The 21,198-nt window shown below is 42.7% G+C and overlaps 1 protein-coding gene across 5 annotated transcripts in view; it reads right to left on the reverse strand.

Moving 5' to 3' along the window:
- fam222ba (family with sequence similarity 222 member Ba) overlaps positions 1-21,198 on the reverse strand; it is a 33,495-nt gene that overhangs the window by 5,325 nt on the left and 6,972 nt on the right. For 3 of the 5 annotated variants that reach the window (XM_029519375.1, XM_029519372.1, XM_029519374.1), the window contains one exon: positions 4,025-4,152. In XM_029519375.1, coding sequence (XP_029375235.1) covers positions 4,025-4,106 — 82 coding nt within the window. In that variant the 5' untranslated portion in view covers positions 4,107-4,152. Of the gene's footprint in view, positions 1-1,609; positions 2,373-4,024; positions 4,153-17,810; positions 17,922-18,114; positions 18,321-21,198 lie in introns of those variants that run through there. The other 2 variants (XM_029519373.1, XM_029519371.1) reach the window with 2 other exon arrangements.

The following is a 21,198-nucleotide window of genomic DNA, read 5'->3' on the forward strand; positions in this document are numbered from 1 at the left end:
ATTTCAGGCAATAAAGCTCCACAAAACTACTATATTATAGATCAACGTGTTCGCTATCAGAATTCAAGATATATTTAGAGTGTGTAAGATTCTGGCACAATCTCTGCAACTGTTGTCAAAGCCTTATGTCAGTGCAGCTCTAGAAAGGGTTCTGAGTAGGTGGGAAGAGAGCACCATCAGCTGTTGCAATGAATAAAACATCTTTTATCATTTCATCGGAATGGAATCTACTGGATGGCACCAGAATTGTGAAAGGCATGAATGAAAAACATGGTAACATCATCTGTCAGGATTTGCTCCGTGTCAGACAAGCTGTTTGGGGACATCAAGGTGCATGCTGAGCAAACATGGAAAGGGTTACTGTGGGGTAATTAATACAAAACTGAGTGAAACGGTGACCTGTTTTTAATCAACTACTCAAAAGATAAGAGTCATCCCTCTATCACTGAAAGGCACAAATGAAGTTTTGCCTTCTTAGAAAATGAACCAGACTATTGAACACCATGAGATGATTCAGATGTATAAATTTAATATACTTTACTAAAAACAACAACAACAACAAAAAACCCAACTATGCACTACTTTTAAGACAACGAAAAACAGCTTTCACTTAAAGAAAGCATGAACGGTAAACAGTAGTGAGCATGCCACTGGGAACAGTTATTTCTTCGCCACTGGCACTTATATAATGAGTTTTATACTTAAGTTGTAAGAATCAGGCAAATAGCAAAAAAAAAAGCAATGCCGATGTCTGGAAACTGACCAATTCATTAAATTGGAAAAGGGATTAGACATTGTTAACAAAGCTTAGGGAGGCATTTTAGAGGAAAAAAGCTAATCAAAAAAAGGGTTCAACAGGACTGCTGTAAAATGTGGAGTGAAATTGGTAAACCGTTGTTTAGAATTGTTTCCCATAACTGTGAATAAAATCGACCTCTTGTTGTTTACATGTAAGGGTGCTGGCAGCTGTTGATTATGCGTTCTAGTAAGCAAGTGTAGCTTATTAGCATTTCCACCTTAACCTGAAACCTGGATTAGTTGAAGAGCTTAAAGCATCAAGGGAGAGTTAATGAGGATATGACTGAAGTTTGTAGGCGGCTGCTAGTGGCTACGAGCATATCATCTCTCAAATCTCCAGCTAAGCACGTTCCCAGGGAGGGAAATGGGGAAGAGGGGCCAGTCTGGCCCTGCGTTAATTACCCCGCTGCTAGCTAGCTAGCAAGAACACAAGTGCACAGTCAGCAGGCACTAATTAGGGTTTCTTTTATTCAAACGACTGTTTTCATTGAACAAGGTTTAAGCGGCAGGGGGCAGGGGCTCATGCTGCTGTAAACTGCAATTTTCACACAAGAACAGGAAATTAGGTCTCAAGCTTCAGCATCAAATTAGACACGTGAATATGGTTTTTCACATGAAAAAAACCTCCTTAACATTTCTGCAGACTTTTGAACAGAGCGTCCCATGCTGATAGATCAAAATCACAAGACCTTTGAAAAATGAAAAATATTATGGGGAAGAGGAAGAGGAGATGGTTGTGTTTGATCTCAGTGGGGACAGAGATGTGGAAGGAAAAAAAGAAAAATCAGCCAAGTGGTCCAGCTGTACTCACTGTTTGTTCTGCCTGTAGGAACCGAGGACCAAGGGCCACTTCCTGGTACTTGAGTCATCCTGCCTGGAGGATGAGGCATTTTCTTCATGACCCACTGAGTCTTAGCGTACCTGATCTACCCCTCTGACAGCCTTTACATTTCACAGCCGTCGTCTGTTTACAGTCACTCCCTGATGATAAATAGAGCAGCTGCTCTGGCCTTGCCTGTGACAGCAACCTGCAAGCTCGTAACTTTAAATGACTCTGCTATGCACAGATTCACCCGCAGGAGAGAGGGGGATCTGGAGCTCTTGGAAAATAGAGGAAGGGAGAAGTGTCAAAAGAAAGAGTCTATAATGCAAGACTTAGCATTAGAGTGCACTGAGTCACTGAAGGGATAGAGGTCAAGGATACGGGACTGGGAACACAAATCGAAGCTAATTATGTAAACTCTTTTCAGCATTTTTTTGTGGAAACTAGTGGAGTGTTTCTAAGATTTCAAGTGACAACTAGCAGTCAAGCACATCTCTTCTGGAGTTAAACTGTCAAATTATCTACCATTCTGGGTAAACGATGGGGCTCTGGAGACAATGAGTCATGTGGACAGCCAGGAGTGAGATGGCGATGTTACTTCAGGGCTGAGGCCTGGTTCTGGCTGTGTAGCAGCGCACAGGGAACTAAAGCTTCAAAAGATGACAGCTGCACAACCTGCAGACATGCAGAAAGTGATCTACAGGGGCTGCATAGTGTTTGCACAGGTCTATCTTTTGTTTGCTTTTTCCTGAGGTACTTTGAAAAAAAAATTTAGTGTAAATGAAATACAGATCTGTGGCTTTTGATGTAACACCATGTCTGTTAATAGTACTTTGAAGAGCAGATGAAAAGAAAAACCATTATGAAAGAATGACAAGGAGGGGGGAAAAAAACAGATTGAAATTGCACTTCTAGGAACTGCTGTGCAGTGGGATGCATGCTCCATCACCAAAATGGATTACAGTGTTGGGCAGAAAACCAAATTGAACTCCAGTTGCGTCTTGTGCTCTGATGTGTCTTAGTGTGTCACATAAAGGAAGAGCAGAGAAACAGTCTAGCTGATGGCTGTACCATGTCACAAGCCTGCCTAAGTGAGGCAACAGACGCTGGCACTTAACAGACTCCCTCACGCTTGCTGATCTCCTGGGGGTTGGCTGATTACTGTGATTCTGAAATTACAGTCTTGATGAGCCGGAGCATTTTACAGAAAAAAAAATTGCTGCAGAAATGGGTCAGGCTGGGGCTGAGTTCCTACTCTGAGAAAAACAGACAGGAGAAAAGGAGGCGTAGACTTTTTATGATCCAAAAAAAACAAATCTGACCATCTAGACAGATCATAATCAATGTCTGGGAAGTGACTGATTTTAGATGTTTAAGGAGCGTATCAGTACAAAATTTAAGATCAAGATTCAAATATTAGAACCATATATACCAACCTTTACACAAAGTAAGAATGCATGAATACATGAATATATTCATGCATTTGCATCAATATATTTAATAGGTAATATACAATCATTTGCACGTTTAAAAAGTTTGAAATCCTTATAATGTGTGAAAACAGAGCAGAAGGGAACAAACAAAACAAAACAAAAAAAAAAAACAGCAACACTGACTGATATTTACCATTTCGATTCATCAACCTGTTGTGCATTAATCCAAGCACTACTAGTCTCAACTCTCCCTACTGATGACTGATTTAAGCTCTCTATTTGTTGGGCTGTCCCACTCATCCAATCACAACAATGCAATTTTATAAAATGTAGGCACATTGAATTCTGACTGCTGATAAACCAGGGCGACAGATCAGGTCTTATGTTCATTCACATTACAAGCCCATCAGCCCAAACCCATTCAGCCACAGTCTGTCTGTGAGTGTGACAGTAACTGACTCCTCCTGATGGTGAAAAGTAACTAAGATGATCACATGTAACACATGAATGTGGACATGGCGCTGTGCAGTGAGCACACAGCACCAGGCCAATCTTTAGGGGCGATAAAGGAGGGAGGAAGGGAGCTAGTTCACTGTTCATCAGCAAATTAATGGTGCAATTCATCCTAATTTCCTAAATATTCTCTCTCTCTGTCACTCTGTCTCTGGTTTTACCACAGATATGGAGAAGAGAACCAGGCCAGGGCTGGCATGGTGATCTGATGTGGGGTGGGCAGCAGGATTGTAACAGCTTGGTTTATTGTGTGGGATGGTGGTAGTTAATAGTGTGTGTGTGTGTGTGTGTGTGTGTGTGTATGTATGTATGTATGTATGTATGTATGTATGTATGTATGTATGTATGTATGTATGTATGTATGTATGTATGTGTGTATGTATGTATGTGTGTGTGTGTGTATGTATGTATGTGTGTATGAGTGTGTATGCTGAGATCTTACATTTGGAGTACTTACATTTCTGAAGTCCAGTGTTCATCTGCGTGTGGGGGAGAAGCTGGAGGGGGAGGTCACCTGGCCCCGGCAGACAGGCCAGCATTTCACACAGACACTAATGCAACATGGGACACACACTTCTCCTCACACTGCAGAGGGGGAGAGATAGAGAGAAGTGGGGGCATCAGACATAACTGTAAGGCAGCACATGGTGTGTGGTGATACAGAGGCTGGGTCCAGACTAATAGAACTCTGTGGCTGATCCCTGGAGGCACAGGGCTGAGGGAGACATAGTTACCTTTCAATTAGAAACTGATTCACACCTGGAGCATCTGGTAAGGTGACATTTGATGCCAATAACAACTTCAATTAAACATCAAACAGCTGAAGTAAAACGGGCAGTCGGGCCCCGAGGGGCTCGCAGCTTTCAATCGACTGAGTCCCTCCTCCTCCTCGCCCTGAATGTTAGTCTAGTTGGGCCCTGCTACCTGTGCTTTACCTCTCCGGCTCCCCCAGACCATAGCGGAGGAAATTAATGACTCCTGTACACTTGAAAAGAACACACTCAATATGCCTAGAGCTGACAAGTTAGTGAGTCTCTGATCGATACTGCAGTCCTCTAAACAGAGGCCTTTATTTTGGGGACATTAAACAATGGAGCCAGCTCAGGATGTGGTGAAAATAAATGAATGAACAGGGCTATGGCTCCAATAAATGCCTGCCACTTTGTGCAATAACCTGATGTAATAGAGAGGGAGAAAATGTTAGCCATGCTCCACTTGGCTTACTGCTGTACTCAAAACACCACAGATGCTTGCTTAATCAGCACTGAAGAACAGTTAGGTAGCAAATTTAGTCTACAGAGTCCGTGCCCCCCCCCCCCCTCGTTTTACTGTGTCGCATCAGAAGAGGGTGGTAAGTGTGCACAGAAAAACAGTGTCTATGAGAGAGGCAATTACCCACAAAACAACCTTGGCATGCCTGTCTGCCGCAGGGTGATGGCTTAAAAGTGTCTTCCCCCCTGCAGGGAGAGGAGACAAGTGCAGGAAAGAGTGACAAAGCGAGAGAGAAAGGTGGAAAGGGAGAAAGACGGGTGGCAGATTTGAGGTGGTGTGGTGCCTGAACTTGCTTCAAAAAGCAGGAGCTCAAAAAGGTCAGGATGACAGCTCATTTAAATCCTCCTGGTGAGGGGAGAAAAAACAAGCCTTAATGAAGCTGCCAGTTCTACACAGATACCTGAGAGCGTTGCACCTTGGGGTGCTGCAGGGGCCAGGCAGCAGGAGGGGAGGAAGGGAGAAAAGGGCAGAGGGAGGGTGAGACCATTGGGTGCTGCAGGAGCGGTCTTGAAACAGATCTGAGGATTTTGGGGATGTTTTGTGCTGTTGATGCTGTGTCACTCTTCTGCTGCCCAGCCTCCCACTCCTCTCATCCTTCTCTTTTCCCTGCTTTCTGATTTACAGCCTGGACCGCCATATGGCAGCAATCCCTGCCCTCGATTCAGCGTGTCACCATGCATTAATTTTAATTGGCCTGATATGTTATTCTTTTCCCTCGGCCTTGGAAGGATTTTAGGTACATAGCGCCTTGATGTCAGCAGGCAAGATTTCCAGCCCTCTCTCATTTATCAGGGTGCCAAGATTTCACACAAAGATAACCACAATCTCTTTGACAACAGGCAGGTTTGGGGTGGAGGAAAAGTAAATATCAAATACAAAAGTGCCTTTGCTTGACGTTTCAAAAGCAAAACAGTGGCAGGAGAATGAAATGACTTGGGAAAAATTCCCCTGAATAATAATAAATAAAAAAATAAAAATCCTCAAAAAACCAAACAAAACACCAGCTTAAACTGTCAGTTCATTTGTCACAAGAACACACACACATCAACACACTGCGGGCAAAAAAACAGCCAACGGCCCACCAACCCAGCGCCTTCCTGCCTCCCCCACAGCACCCCTGAATGTCAGAAAACTGTGCAGTGGGGAGTGTAGCGGCAAAGGTCAGCCTATGGTAATGCCCCAGCTGACACTCAGCTTTACAGCGGCGAGCAGGAGGAGATGAAACCCGACAGACAGAAGCCTGACATCTACTGACTTGCTTATCAGCAGCACTACCACCGAGACTTCAAATATACATCACACGCTAAACACTGTCACTTTTTACAAAGGCAAACACCCCCACACAGTTTTTCCCCCTAACACATTACACTGTTTGTATCAGGAGAAGGATGACTACACCTGACAGTGTAAGTCTGGACGGGGACTGCACTCACTAAAGTTGGAGGTTACCTTTTTTGCTCCGTTGCTGGCATCTATCAAGTTCTAATTACCCTGTGACCACAAGCAGGGGGTTTAGCCCCATCTGGTCATGGGTGAAACCCTCACTCCATCCAACTAGGTGTCTACCTCAGTGGCTTAGCAGCCTTTGTAATACAGAGACACAGCCCCTCCTGTCCTGAGTGGAAACAAAGTTGTGTCTGTGAAGGCTGAGCCAGCTGGGCAGGCTTGTGAAGCAGGGATTGGCTTGGTGGAGTTTAGCCAGGCGTCTCACACTATCAGCCCCATGCAGACAGACACCACTGGGTTCTTAGAGTATTAAGGGGGGGCCTCTGTGATTAGGCAAGTCTACTTATAGAACCGTAATAAAAGTGTGTGAATAACTGTGTGGATTTCATTATAGTCAAATAAAGGCAGACCAGACAAAGCAGGACTTGAGCAAGTTCTGCACATGGCTTGTGTCATGTGTCAAATAGCTCCCATAAAAGCTGACCTAAATTTTCTTTTTTGTTCCTCAAACGGAAAGGAAAAGAAAAAAAAAAAAGCTGTCTGTCAGTAAAAAAAAAAAAAAGAATTGCAAAAAGGAGAAGAAGGATCACGATAGATGGAAGCCTTTTAGAAAATCAGACCAGCTGACTGCACTGATGTACAGGATGCTTTGATCAATATCTACTCCATCAGCTATGATCTGCATTTGCCAGAAATTTTGGAATAGCATCAGGTTAAGTGTAAGGGAGATTTTCTATTAAAATACCAACCAGCTATAAAGCACAAGAAAAGTGAGGACTTTGCATTAAAAACAAGATCATTAGAACGAGTTGTGTACAACAATATTAGTTGAGAAAAACTATAAAGAAAAAAAAAATAATATGAGAAACTATGTTTGCTTGTTGGTTGAATATTAGCAGTTTTTCTATACCAATTAAAAGAAAAACCAATTAGGAGAACCAAGTCACCATGTTGTACATGGCTTGTGCTAATGGCTCAGGGAGAGGAGAGTGGATGAGAAAGCAGGCTGCTGTTATTTTAATTGCATGTTTACCCCCAGGTTATGGGTCTGAAATAGAGCCAAGAAAAAATGTTGCAGGGGAAATTCAATGCAACTTCACTGTGTTGATTCTCTCAGGGACAGAGAAAGTGAAATTACTTTTCTTTGCAAGTAGTCTGAATAGGAGGTAAAGAAAGAAAGGAAACAGGAAGAAGAGAACAGCTCTTTACCCTTGAATACCAAGCCAGAGTATTCTGTCAAAAGAAAGGGGAAAAAGCCTTGGCTCTTGAACATGTTACAAAGAAATAACACTTTTGTACAACCTTCATTAGCCCATCAGGCTTTACCAACAACTGGCAAAAAGGATTTCTGCTGCCAGCAGAGGGACACGAATATGTAAGCCTACGTTAACAGTCTCACACAATGGGTCCTGATGATTCCAGCACATCCCGACGCACAGGAATGGGCAGAGACCCCCCTTATCAACCCAGAGTGTTATCTCACACAAAAAAAAAGAGGAAGGTGGGTGGGGGCGGGGAGTGGTAGTAATCAGCCTAAATCCAACTCGTGCACAAACTGAGTCTGTAATATAGTAGTATCTGAAGCTGCAAGACACAGTATGTCAGGACTAAAACTGGCATGAAACCTTTGCAGTAGTGTGGGAGAGAGGAAGACGGCAACTTGAAGCTGCTCTTCTTTGGAGGGAGGGAGTGGCCTGCAAAAGAACCATGAGTCCGTTATGAACACTCAGTAACTAACTGATAAAAAAGTGACAGTTCCCTGAGGTGAGATGGCGGAGAGAAGAGAGACAGTGTGCCAATAACACATGGTACACATCTGCATGAGATAAATCTTTGCAAACATGTCAGACACAGAATGTTGACTTGACCATGAGAAAAAGAGCTCTTAGAGGAGCTGTGTACCATGAAACTAAGAGAAGGAAGCACACTTGAAAGTATGAGGCCTTATCTTATCAGAGTGACCTCATTCCCTCTCTCTTGTCTTTACATCAGCAGTTTGGAGTCTGTGGCCCGACCTCTTGGATGATGTCCATGGCTGCTCACAGTGGAGAAGATGGCAGTAATGGTGGTGAGATGAGAGGATGAGAAGATATCAGGCAGTTAGTGTCCTGGCCTGGCTGGGCAATCTCTGCCAGAGCAATGTCATGGTCATTATCCATCCACTACATCAGTGCTGCGAGGACAGCAAGCCAAGGTCCATTCTTCAACTTGGGGTCAGTTTCACTAGCAGCCACTTAAGCCCACTTGGCTTCCCAAAGAGCCCTACAAATGTGGAAGGTAGGAGCTAAGTGTGCTCAGTCATGTCAAGCCTGGCCAAGGTCAGGCGGTCAGACAGAAAGTGCTGGCAGCGGCACATGCATGGCATCATGAATGCCAAAATACCGAGGTCCCTGGCTGCGCCATTTGACAGACATGTTTACACCTGATAGAAAATGCAATGTGGATGGCCTGCCAAAACAGAGGGGATCCAAAGTGAGGGGCACCAGCCTAGTTATTTATTTTTCGGCTGAATATCCATCCAGAGTGCAGCCAGAAGCTGGGCATGCCTCAGTGAGGAGAAAGCCGACTTACTCTCAGACATGACACTCTTAAAACACTTGAGAGAGGAAGCAAAAAAGATCTGACATGTAGTGAAAGAAAAAGATCTCATGAAGCAGTGCTAAAGGTTGGATTTGATTTACTCCCATTCATAGTACATTTCACACTAATTAATGATTAACACATGAAATGAGTTCAGAGGCTGCTCTGAAATCATCCTTTACAACATTCAAAGGATTCTCTGAACATGAACACGTTCTTACTCTGCTTTGCAGCTATAATAGCTAAATGTCAGCAGGACATGCTGGTGAATGACACATAAATACTGACATGCACACATTAACAATGCTAACATGAAAATGACAATTAATTTTTCCAGGTCCAACTCAGTTTACTGTGCTACCAGGCTTGCCTGAGCATCCCCAAAGTGATCACTACAGTTATTATAGTTCATCCTGAGGGAACATCATATTTTCTTTCTTTTACCAGATTTCATTGAAGTTCCTCCAGTGGCTGTGAGATTTCACTTATGTACAGGTCAAGGGAACAATACGATCTATCCTGTGAGGGCAATGAATAAAAAAATCCCTTTAGCCAGACAAAACTAATTTGGTGTTTATGATATAACAGTGGAGACACATTGAGAATGAAAAGAGTGGAATTAAACACCATACAAGAACTCTCTAGCTTCTCAGAAAATATTTTAGAGATGATGCTCATACATATATAGATCAATGCTGAGCTTTTAATGTCCTCAATGGTTCTACAACATCTGTGTTATCTGCACATTTCCCCATATCGCACTAGACAACTATGCACTAAGTCACATGTGCCTGTGTCAAATACCAGACTGTGGTTTTGTATAGAACTACTGTAGGGCATGAAGGCATGTTAAAACAACACAGAAACAACGGAGGCTACACCACGTCTTCTGTCTGTGTGTGTCAGATTTTGCACATTGATAGAGTTAGACAAACTCGAGGCAGCTGGTTTTCCATGCCCAGTTCTAAATTTCTTAGTTGTGATACCTACAACAAACAGATAAGCCTATGTTGCACTAATGTTCTGTAAAGATATTCAAGATACAAATAAATATGAGCCTAAAATTATCTGTGAACTATGGAAATCTTGAGAGCCCCATTATTCTGATAACAAATCTATTTCCTTCACTTTCCCAAAGTCATACAAAATAAATCATCTAAAAATACAATTAGCTAGCTAATGTACATTTAATTCCCTTTAGGTCTGAAACTGGGCCCATTTGCCCATCACAGTTTTAAAAGTAGACTTCTGAGCCTTTTCTAATTATTTGACTGTAAGTCAGCCAGGCCTTCTGCCTGGTTAGTGGGAAATAACTCAATGTGCTGAGAGCTAAAGCGCGGCAGCTTTGTTCCAGCTGGCGGAAAAAGGGGAAATGAAGATGGAGTGGTTTGATTTCATTTGTTAGCAGGTGCATCCATTTTGTGTTCTTCCCCACACCCACCTTGCCTCTCTCAGTCAAAGTGCTTATCAGAAATTGGACACCCCAGTGACAAATTGAGCCTGCGATTAAAGGGAGAAAGAGGAAAGCTTTGTTAAGTGCTCCTGATTGGGATCCTAGGCTACTCTCACACACAGAGGTGTGTGTGCGTGCATGTATGTATGCCTGGTACAGAGCCAGAAGTAGAGCTGACACTACCACCTCCTCCTCTCCCATTTTCCTCTCTCTCCAGGTGTTCCCACGGCTTACATTTCTGCTCTGAGTACTCAGCAAACAAAACCAAATCAATGCAGCTGTTCCCCCATCTCTCCTTCTCCATCTTACACACAAGTGCATGTATACATATATATATGTATACATACATACACACACACACACAATGCAGAAATAATGACTTCCTCTTGTATTTCCAGCACATTGCTATTGACATGTGGTTAACAAGAACACACAAAAAAAAGTTATGTCCCTGCGTTCGTCTGACCCAGACCCATAACAGTGACTTAGCATTAACCAGGTCTGGCCTGTTTTGTGAGTGTAGCTGAGCTGATGTAAGGTAGGGGGGTGGGGGGTCTGGGGGTCAGAGCAGCTCTGCCAGGCAGAACTGTGCAAGCACTGAGTCTCACAAATCATCCTAAAAGGGCTTAACGCACAAGACCAGCTTCCAGTGTTGCACAGGCCTGCTGAGATTTATCTTCTGTGTCATTACACTAACTGCCTTCCCTCCCGTATGAGCTGTATATAAACCAGTGCATGTGCAGACACTCTCTCTTACTCTCTCTCACTCTATCACACTAACACACACACACACACACAAACACAAACCTTAATTGGACTCTTGTCCGACCCAATTCTGCAGGAAAATTCACTCAATTCAATCTTTTATTTTTATTTACCATTAGTATTCCTATGTGATGTTGCGGTGATGCTTTAGATATTGCTTACTATTAGTTTAGACACCAGAACATCTTAAGCAAGACTTGTGATCATGAAAGTATGAACAGTGTCTTCATCTGTAGGAATACCATCAATTTTAAAAATTAAGATGCTGTAATAACTCAGCGCCATTCAATTATTTAGCTCCCCAAAGAATTTGAGTGAGCCAGAGCTTAATCTTTAACTCTGTTATTTTATATACAGTTTATTTTTTTTAGTGTTAGTATATAAAGGTCCTGTGGCAGGCTTTAAATACAGGCCAAAGAAAAAACTCTAAATAACATTCACCTGAAGTAGAGCTGGTATGTATCTGAGGGATGTGATGTACATAAATTGGGAGAGTATTCTGCTGCATTGAGAAGTGCAGCCCAACATGTCAAAAAAAAATCCCCACACGCCAATAGCAAACCCTGCTGTGTGCGTTCAATAAAAACTGATCTGCCTCCATCCTGTGTCTATGGAAGATTGGTAAGGTCAGCTGCCTCCGTGGCACCTCTGACATTCAGTCTGGCCTCCAGCGAGACCAAACGAGTCGCTGTTGCACCTACAGAGCAGCTGAGGAATAAAAGAGATCTTTCTCCACCGGACAGGACAGTGTAAGATTTCTTTTTTTTTTTGCCCCTGGCAACACACAAGACATTTGTGGTCTCCTCTACATCTCCTGTGTTTATGTGAGCACCCCCTCCACCCCAGCTCTCTCCCCAGCAGACACCGGCTCGGGAAATGGGAAACCTGCCTGTGACTCTGTGGACAGCCAGGCAAACACAGGCCTGGCGTGGCAAACATCTCACGTCCGTGTCTGCATGGGAACATCTGGCCCTCCCAGGCTCACCAGGCCCTCCGTCTGTCTGTCTGAGCCTACACACACTGCTGCTGTGTACTGGTGCTGTCATGGCACCAAATTTTTACTCCTACACAGGTACCAGTTTAACACACAAAAGCAATCGCCACATCACCAAACAATTACGCCAGATGTCACATAACAACCACAGTGCTCTCTTTGATTGATTGATTGAACAGTTTTGTCTGTTTCTTTGGTAAAGGGCTCTGATATTCTTCTCAAACTGGATTGACATCTAAAATATACAAAAATCATTTTACCATTTCCTCCAATTTTGTCAACTGGTTTGGGTGGATTTGGATTCAGTTCAGTTTAACATCGAACCTAAATACTTTTGAGCCCTGAGTATCGTAATATGTTGAGTTCTGTGAGCTATCAGTGATGAATCTATTTGTCGCTGTTTAATGTATTGGTTTTGTCTATACATTTTAGTGTGAACTGTTTGCAAGAGCAAATATATGTATTGAACACATAACATTGACACTGGTGTAAAGAAAACATATTGTATCTATTTATTTATATGGCTTTTTTACTATATTTATGATATCCACCCATAACTGTGGTTTAGATTTCTGCTTTGGCCACGGCCGATCAAAGATAAAAGAATCAATACAAGAATTTATCTTTAACAAATACATTTTTTACTCAAAGTAACAGCCGCAGCACGGATATTTGTGGATCGACCTTAAATCAAAATATTCAATCTCTTCCTCTAGTCTGTACCAGTGAGATAGAGTCATATGAGTAATAGAGTTGGCTCAGTTGATAAAAACTCCTTCTATCGCTCTCCCTCTCTCTTTCTCTCTCTCTTTCTTGTATCTTGCCCGCTCACAGAGATCTCCTGCGGCCGTCCAATGATTCAAGACTGATGAGGCATGCTCAAAGGTCTATGCCATTGAACACTGCATTAATGCACCCAGCAGCAAATTTTTTGCCATCGACCCCCATTCCCTTCAATAAGGACAGAGCTATCAATCAGGCCTAGATAGCCGACACCAGACATGAGCTGATGAAGTAGGGGACTTTGGAGCTAATGACAAATGGGTCTTTCAGATATGGCCACAATATACTATGACAGACCTCTGAGAACACTTGACCTTTAAACAACATATTGAGACACTTTTTCCCAACACTGAAATGCTAAAAACGCAGAGTATGTAAACTGCTGTTTGCTTATTGTGTGGGAACTCTGAGGTCCGGCTGAGTGTCTCAGTCCGGTTACTCCCAGTGCTGCCTCCGACTGGCCCAACCCCCGCCCCCCCCACCAAAGCTCAGGGAGTGACCTTCAGCGGGCCTGCTAGTCTTGCTAATTGGAGTCTCTACAGAGCACAGCCATCCACCCCCCACCCACACCCTCTCTGCTGCACTATAGGATGGACTGTGGGGCAGAGGGAGAGAGCCAGCAGGGGCCTGTGTTAACTGCTTAGCAGGGAAAACTGAGAAAGACCTGGGCTTAAAAACTGAACTTTGAAAACACACAATTAAACTTGGATTACACTGAAATTTAACAGTAAGATAAATGAGTCGTTTAAGAAGAGAAGATCATATTGACATTTCTATTTCTAAAATAATTTAACAAATACTCAATTTAACTCAAAATAGATATTTCTGTCAACTTTTGTTGGATCAGTCAATTTTTCAGCTGCACTTGTAGGAGAAAGCAGTATGTTTTGCAGAAATACTGTGAGGATGATTTTGTTTAAAACATTCATCTTAGTGACGCTTTTGTGTCCTGACATTAGGATTCAAGTAAACCATCATCATTGTATTAAAGCAGCTGCTTAACCCTATAATGCTGTGCATATCATATTTGATATATGCATTTATGACACCATCCCCTTGTCAAAATAAAAGAAAAAGGGATGCAAAAAGGTAGTTAAAAAAACTAAACTAAAATGCAGATATAAAAACGCAGATGTTACAAATGGCCAAGAAAGAAAGTTCTTGTTATCGCTGGAATTGGGTGTAATGCCCGATGATGATGATTTTTATTTATTTATTTATTTTTTTATTTTTTTACATTTTGTTAAAGGGCCAAATAAAAACTTTAGATTCAAAAATGTTTTATTTTCTGCCCATTGTGTATTGGATCTGGCATTATAGAGTTAAACCAGTAGGGCAACATTACATAGACAATAAACAAAGCTGAACTTTAAATAAGATGAAGGTATTTTAAAGGGAATTGAGGCACCAGCAGGGTCAGTGCTCCGCTCGCAGGAACACAGAGGGAACAATGACACAGGTAATTTCAAGCAGGCTCAGGCTGGTTGCAGCTGTGTACTGAGCTTGCCAACATGACACATCATCATATCAGAGCCACTTCCTATCAGTGAGATCAGCACTGAGTAATAAAAGGGGTAGAAAATGTACAGGAAGTCATTCTGTGAAAACAAGATACTGAGAGCTTTTATGCTGGGAAAGAGTTAGTGAACGGGATCTTCAGAATGTATTTAAAGGTAAAAGAAGGAATGTTTTTCTGAAGGAATTAGACAGACATACAGTGACCCTGCTCACCGCGTTGGAGGTTTGCGATAGATCCAGTGAATGAGACTTTGAGCTGGGGTGGCCATGAATAGAAAGGTCTACATTTAATTTGCTAATCCATCATTCCAATTGTCTTCAGTAACAAAGGGAGAGGAGAGTGGTGGGGAATTCAGAGGCAATGGAGCATGCTGAGGGGTGTGTGTGTGGTTCTCCATGGAGCCAAAGAGGCCATGGCCCTTGGCCCTAAAAGCCCAGCCAGCACTGGGGAGAATGGGCTCTGATGAGCTCAATATGGGCAAAACTAATCCCTGAATGTCCAAAGAATTGTTTAACTATGTTTGACTGATTAACCCAAATCCCTTGATTCCACTTACGATCTATTTGTTCAATTAAGTCTGCTGCACTCATCATGCTGCAGTGTGTGGGTGGTGATGGTGAGAAAGAATGAAAGAGAGAAACAAAAGAGGCTACAAAATAATCCATTTTCAGGAAGCATAGAGAAGTCAAAAGGACACCTTTTTTGTCCACTTGCAATTCTCCAAATGCACATAGCACACAAATTCCTGTGAGCCAGCTGTTGCTAACATTCAAAGGTCAGGGAACGCTTGCCTTGAGAGATTTCAAGTAGAAAGTCCGCAGTAGCATGTCAGCATAGTGCTTTGGCACAGTGGTTTTTACCAGTTCATGGGAAATGGAAATTTAAAGGCACTCTCCCCTGCGTGGAAAAGAGGTTGCCAGGAAGATTAACCCAGCTTCCTTTTATAGCCTCTGACAAGAGGTTAAATCACACATTACACCGCCTGAAATGTCTCCTAGTAATTAGATCAAGAATATTACTCTCTCTTCTTCTCCTTGCAGACTGCAGCTGATCAAAGCCTAATGATGGTGTCAGTGCCACAGGCACTGCTGGCTGGGTAAATCTCCCCATCGGGATGGCAATCTGTCAGGGCCGCAAGCTCTGCTAAACAGCACAGGACATGAGTACAATGGTGCTTGACACAAAGTAGGCTAAATGAACCACATCTTTTACCAACATGCTACCCATCAGCAGTGGACCATTAAAATTCACAGTAATGATTAAGCATCTCTTTGTTTTGGGTCTAGGACTGTGTGTTTATATGTACACAGTCAGCTGAGATGTACAAAGTGAGAAAGATGTTGGTGACATCTGTGAGTTTTACCCCAATAATAGTAAAACCCACGACAAGCGAATCTGCTGTATTTCTGTGCCAGGGCAGATCTAAGCAGCACCTGGTCTCTCGATGGGGTGAGGGGGCTACTAGCTATTAATTACAGAAAGCCGACATGCAGCGCAGGCAAACCTGTGCAATGAGACCCTGGGATGTCAGATAGACAGCAAGACGAATGCTCCTCTGTCACACAGCAACATGACCTGCCTCAGGACTCTTTACACATGAGTATTTTCAAGTATGCCTTTCAAATTGTGGCCCACCCTACTTCCTGTGCCCCCACCCCGTCTCCCTCTCTATCTCAATCACATTCTGCGGATGTTACACTACTTCAGGGGATATTTTCTGACTAATGCAAAATGGTTGTGCAGTAGCATGATAAAAGTTGACATTTTCCTTTTCTAATTCAATGCTTCCTTTGTAAACAACCTCACCTTTTTACATATGCACGCGCACACACACACACACAGGCTTCAAACACATCACACATAATGGTCAATTTCATTATTTGCTCTTGAACTCAATGGCTGCAAACAAAAGGGAGAAATGGCAGGAGATATGCCAATCATTTATCGTTGAAAGATGTCTGACAAAAGAGTCCTTAAAAACCTGACAGCTTTTCTTTCCTCCACCACAAGCAGCTCCTGAAAAATGGGGCCCCAAACAACAGAATCCAGCAAGAGGTCTGACCCTCATTTTAACCTCATACAGGTGGCAGAGAGCTAACACAGGAAGCAGGAGTGCTATTCACTGGTAGAAGGGAGAAAACCCCAAGATCTGCTCTCAGAGATAATTTAAACAGACACAAAGACAGTTCAATGCCATTTAAGTGTATTCTAATGTGATTAAAAGCAAAGCCCCTTGAACATTAATGGTAGACCCATTCTCACTGTGGACTAAAGCATCTGGTGGAGTGAGTTTTGAGAGTCAAGGTGTAGACTAAGTGTGTAACAACAATGTATTATTTTGCAAATAGTGTCAGACATTTAAGTTGTGGTTAATAGTTTAACGTGCAAGTTGCAAACCATTTAATGTGCAAGGGAAAAAAGGCCATAGCACTATTGATAGATTACATCCATTCACAAAAAAGTAATGTCAAGGGTGATCATCTTGTTCAGGAGAATAATACTACTCCTGTGCGATTGTTGCTCATTTGAGTCCAACTACAGAATTCAACTATGAACTGTGATTACAGCCAAAATTGCCTGCAGAGCGACAACTGTGTCTCTGCACATTCCTGGAAATGCAGTCAGCTGAAGACAGCAAATACACCAGAGAGGAGAACACACAAACAACGTAAGCTAGTTTAAGAGCTGCACCGATGTTTACTGTGTCACTAAGTGCATTTCATCTCCTCTGCTTTCACAGCAGTGGTGGTATTCAGCATGCAGTACAGAGGGGCTGCTGATGCCACATGTCTGTGTACAGAGGGCTCAATCACCGGCTGGAGAGACTGTTTGGACAATGTAGGTGTCAGACACGCTGTCTGTCTGGAATAGCGATTCAGCTCATCCCCTGCGCGACACCCTGTAGTTGCTTTATAGTGAAAAACAAAACAACCAACTAACTTGACCATTTTCAGATTGTAACACACACACACACGCACACACACACACACACACACAAAAAACCCCACACAAGAAGAAAACCTGCTTAGTTTGACTTAGTGCATGGCTATCAGACAGAAAAGTCTGCTTTTGGTTCAAACAGGCAGTGAATGACATGCCAGAGATTAGCCTCTGAAGGTCGCAGTCTTAGCCCATCCTTTCAGCCGCTTTTCACAACATAACCCTGGGCCCTTTTGAACAACAGGAAGAATGTCATCTGGTTACGTTTCAAGGCACGGCGATACCATTCACTGTGGCCAACAATGGCTGCAAACAGGACCAGAGGGTTAGGAGGTTATAAAGGGCCCCATTCTGTGTGCCACTTGCTCTCTGCTACACTGGACGCACAGAAGAAAAAAAACACACACCCACACACTGAGGCCTGGAGAAGTGCTGCAACCCATGATAAACTGAGTACGGTCATGGCAAAGTGCCTTTCAGTGGCCACTCACCTCAGCAGCCTTCATTCGTCCCCAGTAGAGCTCTTAGCAGCCAGGCCTTCAGATAAATTCACTGCTTTGTCACTTGGGAAATGATAATTATGTGATCCATCCTGCAGGTTACTGTGTCCAGTTAAAAATCAGAAAAAATGAAAAACTGAGTTTTTAAAATCTTTCAAACAACTACTCTCTTGGCAATGAATAATGGATTTTAAATACTGCAAATAACTGGTAAGAAACACAGGTAAGGAAGTGCCATTATGTAATTTAACTGAACTTCAGAAAAACAAAACAAGCTTTTTAATTTAAAATGTACCCAGTGCTGGATGAGAAGACAGCTACAAAAATTATCTATTACTCTTGTAGTGTGGTTTGTCCCAAAAACTTCCTTAAACCGTAGCCAAAGCTGAAATCTTTCACCAGTTTAGTCTCTAATGAACCCTCTGAAATATTAAAAATAAAGCCCAATTAGCCAAAAGCATTTTATGCCTCCTCCCTCCCTCTAATCCTCTAGTAGCTGAGCTCTATCTAATGTCTGTGCCAACTATGACACTTTGAGTTCACTCTCCCTCTATTCCCTCCACTTGATATCCCCCACCGCTTTACTAGTGCTTTGTTGTGGCATTCTTTCTGACCCCGCAGACTGGGTCACCCTCTGAGCCTCTCTGGTGGTGGCTAATGATGCCCTGATATGTACAGTTGGCATGGACATTGGAAAACTACACCAATAACTGCGGACATGCTAATGGCAACTATTAGGATTACTTAAGAGTGATATGGGACTCGCCTGGCAACCTCTTACAACACAGTGCTTGGTATTGGGGGTGGAGTTTGTCTGTTGAGGGTCAGTGATCCGATTGAAACGGCTTTATCTTGTGCCATAAACAGATAACAGTATCTGCCTTGCTCTTCTGCTGTTCCTCTGAGATGGAGGTGGGTAAACAACCCTGTCGTCTCCATTGCCACTAACATGTCTGATCAGACTGATGAGACAGCTCCAAGCCCTGTTCCTCCTGCTGCTTTTGCGTTGAATGTCACCAAGAGACTCAGATCTCCCCCTGATTGGCCTCAAGCAGAAGACACAACAATTTCAGACGGCCCTTTGGTCTTGGTGTTTTCAACATCAGGTTATGGCACTCCCTGACTTAAGGCCTTGGGTTTGCCGACTACACAAATTACCCAGCAAGAGTAAGGCTTTTTACCCTAAATGGGCCTGTTGGCTAGCCTCCAAATCAATGCAAAAGAAGCCACAAAGAAGACCAAAAATATAGCAAACAAAGACACAAAGTGTACCACCAAATCAGCCCTATTGCCTGCAGTTATTTAGCACAGCATTAAGCAGCCCATGTGAACCAAACTAAATACCATGTAACAGCTGACCCACAGCCTGAGCCTTGCAGGTCAGTCCCTTGTTGTCAGAGGTACCCAGAAGTTGCTCATGACGTACCAAACACCTGATCTGGATGTATCATGTGGCGATGGTTCTTTACTCCAAGCCTGACCTACGTTTGACCCCTAACACTGTGTCTCCTGACTTTGCCCACTTGCACAAAGGCTACCAAACATCTGCTACCTGTCTGTAACCGGACTCATAGAGCTGAGAAGGCATCGGGTGGCCTCAATGAAAGTCTTTCCAAATGGTAGGTGGCTGAGTGCGTAAGTGTGGGCTGACAGCTGCACTGTCGACTGGATGAGCAAAAGGTAGAGCCTGTTGACAGTTCATTGGTACCTGGGAAATCTCTTCCCTGGTGTCCGGGGTGTAGGAAGGCGGCAGCCTTGTGTAGCAAATGAATGATATTCAACAAATACAGTTGGTTTAAAATGACCAGGGTGAGGAAAATAAAAATCTTCCATGCACATAAACTTCACCTGCAAGAGATTTACCATACACAAGCCCCCATTGGAAAATGAAAGGAACAAATGTATTGCATTGGGGAAAGTGCATGGATACGCATTTCCAATTCAAGTGCCGTCTCTAAAATGTTACATCAAATGACTGGCTTTGAATAAACCAAAATGAGCATCAGCCAAGTAGCTCATTCCAGCACAGAAAAATCATTGCATCAAAAATATGCTGGTTAGTCGAGCCATTTCACAGTCAACAATCACAGAATCAGGACTGTAACTAATCAATGTATTTTAATGAGCTCCCTGTGAATCCCAACAACAGCTCAAACATAAAAGCTGCTCAAGTTCTGTGGTTCACTCTTTGTACCTTGTGATCTGTTATTCACAGTCTTGCTCTGAAGTCTCTAAGAAATAAAGCAGAGCTTTGATGTTATCCTCTTATTACTGCTGTCTGAAACAAGCCTAATGTTGGGAATCAGACCATTTGGCTGTCATGTGCAGAACCTTTTGAGATAAAAAAAAAAACAAAAAACATATGGCCTTCAGTGTAAGGTGCTCACAATGATTGATTTTCCTCTGTAAGACCAATCATCACTCACTAATAGGTGCTTTGCCGTTTGCTTACGAGAGGAAAGTTTGACAGAGTAAGATTAGTATCAAGAAGACTGAGTGGGTGTGCATATTACATTCACACTACTCTACTCAGCACTTGGCTTTAAAGCTTCCACTCAAGTGAGCTTAAACACGAAGGTGTGTGTGATTTTTACAATACCTATTTTTTTCTGCAATAGTTTAACCTCATCTGTAGCTATAATCCGAGAGGCTAGAGCAGCAAGGATGCTGCAAAAACATTTTAGAGGAAATTAACCCCCACTGCCCAAAACATAAAACATTATGTTACAATATAATTGTCAGTGGTTGCCAGAAAAAGAAAACAAAGCAAACTTGCTTTCCTGCCAGTGTGCCCTCAGCAAAGACTCGTGACTTTGTGGTGACCGGTCAAAGAGTCAGCAAATGACACATAAGCAGAAGAGAAGAGATGCTTTGTAAAGCCATGCAGATATCTAATTAACACATGCATTCAAGTGGTATTTCAATTTGGTGAAACATCATAATTTTCTATGATGCTGACCGGTGTGACATGAAGTCATCAACTAGATGCTCCTGACATTCAGGCTTATCTGCCAGACTTAAAGAAAAGTAAGCATATTCAAGAGCTGAAACTCAATGACTAAAAATTACTTTGAATACTAAGCAAAATGCACATATATATATATATATATATACACCCTGGAATCACAATATGTCACTGTATGAGTAAAGCTTTACTTTCATTTTTCTAGGTATCTGTCAGGCTGCTGTCATTACAGGCAAACTGTGTTTTACAGATGGGGCAAGGGCTTACAGTCATTTGTTTCTAGGACCTAATTAATCTTCATTGTGCTGGGAAACATAGCACCCCAATGCAAAAAGAGTTCCTTCTACACGATAATTGCAGAGAGTCTTGGGCCCTAAGTTTCCCAGACAACATGGTCTGAAATTTAATTATCTG

This window comes from Echeneis naucrates, chromosome 14 (genome assembly GCF_900963305.1).
Source record: "Echeneis naucrates chromosome 14, fEcheNa1.1, whole genome shotgun sequence".
NCBI classification, from domain to species: domain Eukaryota; kingdom Metazoa; phylum Chordata; class Actinopteri; order Carangiformes; family Echeneidae; genus Echeneis; species Echeneis naucrates.